A 490-nucleotide genomic window follows, 5' to 3' on the forward strand; every position below is an offset into this window, starting at 1 on the left:
GGTGAGACCCTGCGAGCCGGGCAGCCCAGGAGGGGCCAGGTTACCCCGGTAGCCGTCGAAGTACTCTGGTTTGTTGGAGTCGAAGGTGAGGCGCTGGGTGGCCACGTGCCACAAGAGGGTGCCCGGGCGGTAGTTCCTGAAGATGTCTGCGATCGGAACCCGCGCCAGGAGCCCTGGGGTGCGAGGGGCAGGGGATGCGAACTTCTGGGGTCTCCCCAGGCCGAGAGAGAGAGACAGAGACAGAGACAGAGACAGAGACACGGATGGGCACGTACCTAAGAAAAAGAAGCCGCCAGGGGCCCCGAGCACCAGCTCTCCAGCCTGAAAAGGAAGCGGTGGAGGTGAGAGGGGCCTGTTTGGGAGCCGCCCTCACGACCCTCAGGACAGGCTCGCTACTTGCCTGAGTGACAGCGGCGCTGAAGCCCACTTCGCAGTAGCGCTTGTCTTCCCCTGGAGGGGCAAGGAGGGGGGTCAGCCGGGGGCAAGGAGG

At 65.1% G+C, this 490-nt stretch overlaps 1 protein-coding gene across 1 annotated transcript in view; it reads right to left on the minus strand.

The window, feature by feature from the left end:
• ITGA2B (integrin, alpha 2b (platelet glycoprotein IIb of IIb/IIIa complex, antigen CD41)) overlaps positions 1-490 on the minus strand; it is a 21,029-nt gene that overhangs the window by 13,792 nt on the left and 6,747 nt on the right. Inside the window, 3 exon segments of the mRNA XM_005863843.2 lie at positions 45-173; positions 276-321; positions 401-450. Coding sequence (XP_005863905.2) covers positions 45-173; positions 276-321; positions 401-450 — 225 coding nt within the window.

The sequence above is a fragment of the Myotis brandtii genome, unplaced genomic scaffold (genome assembly GCF_000412655.1).
Source record: "Myotis brandtii unplaced genomic scaffold, ASM41265v1 scaffold1814, whole genome shotgun sequence".
In the NCBI taxonomy this organism is placed as follows: Eukaryota; Metazoa; Chordata; class Mammalia; order Chiroptera; family Vespertilionidae; genus Myotis; species Myotis brandtii.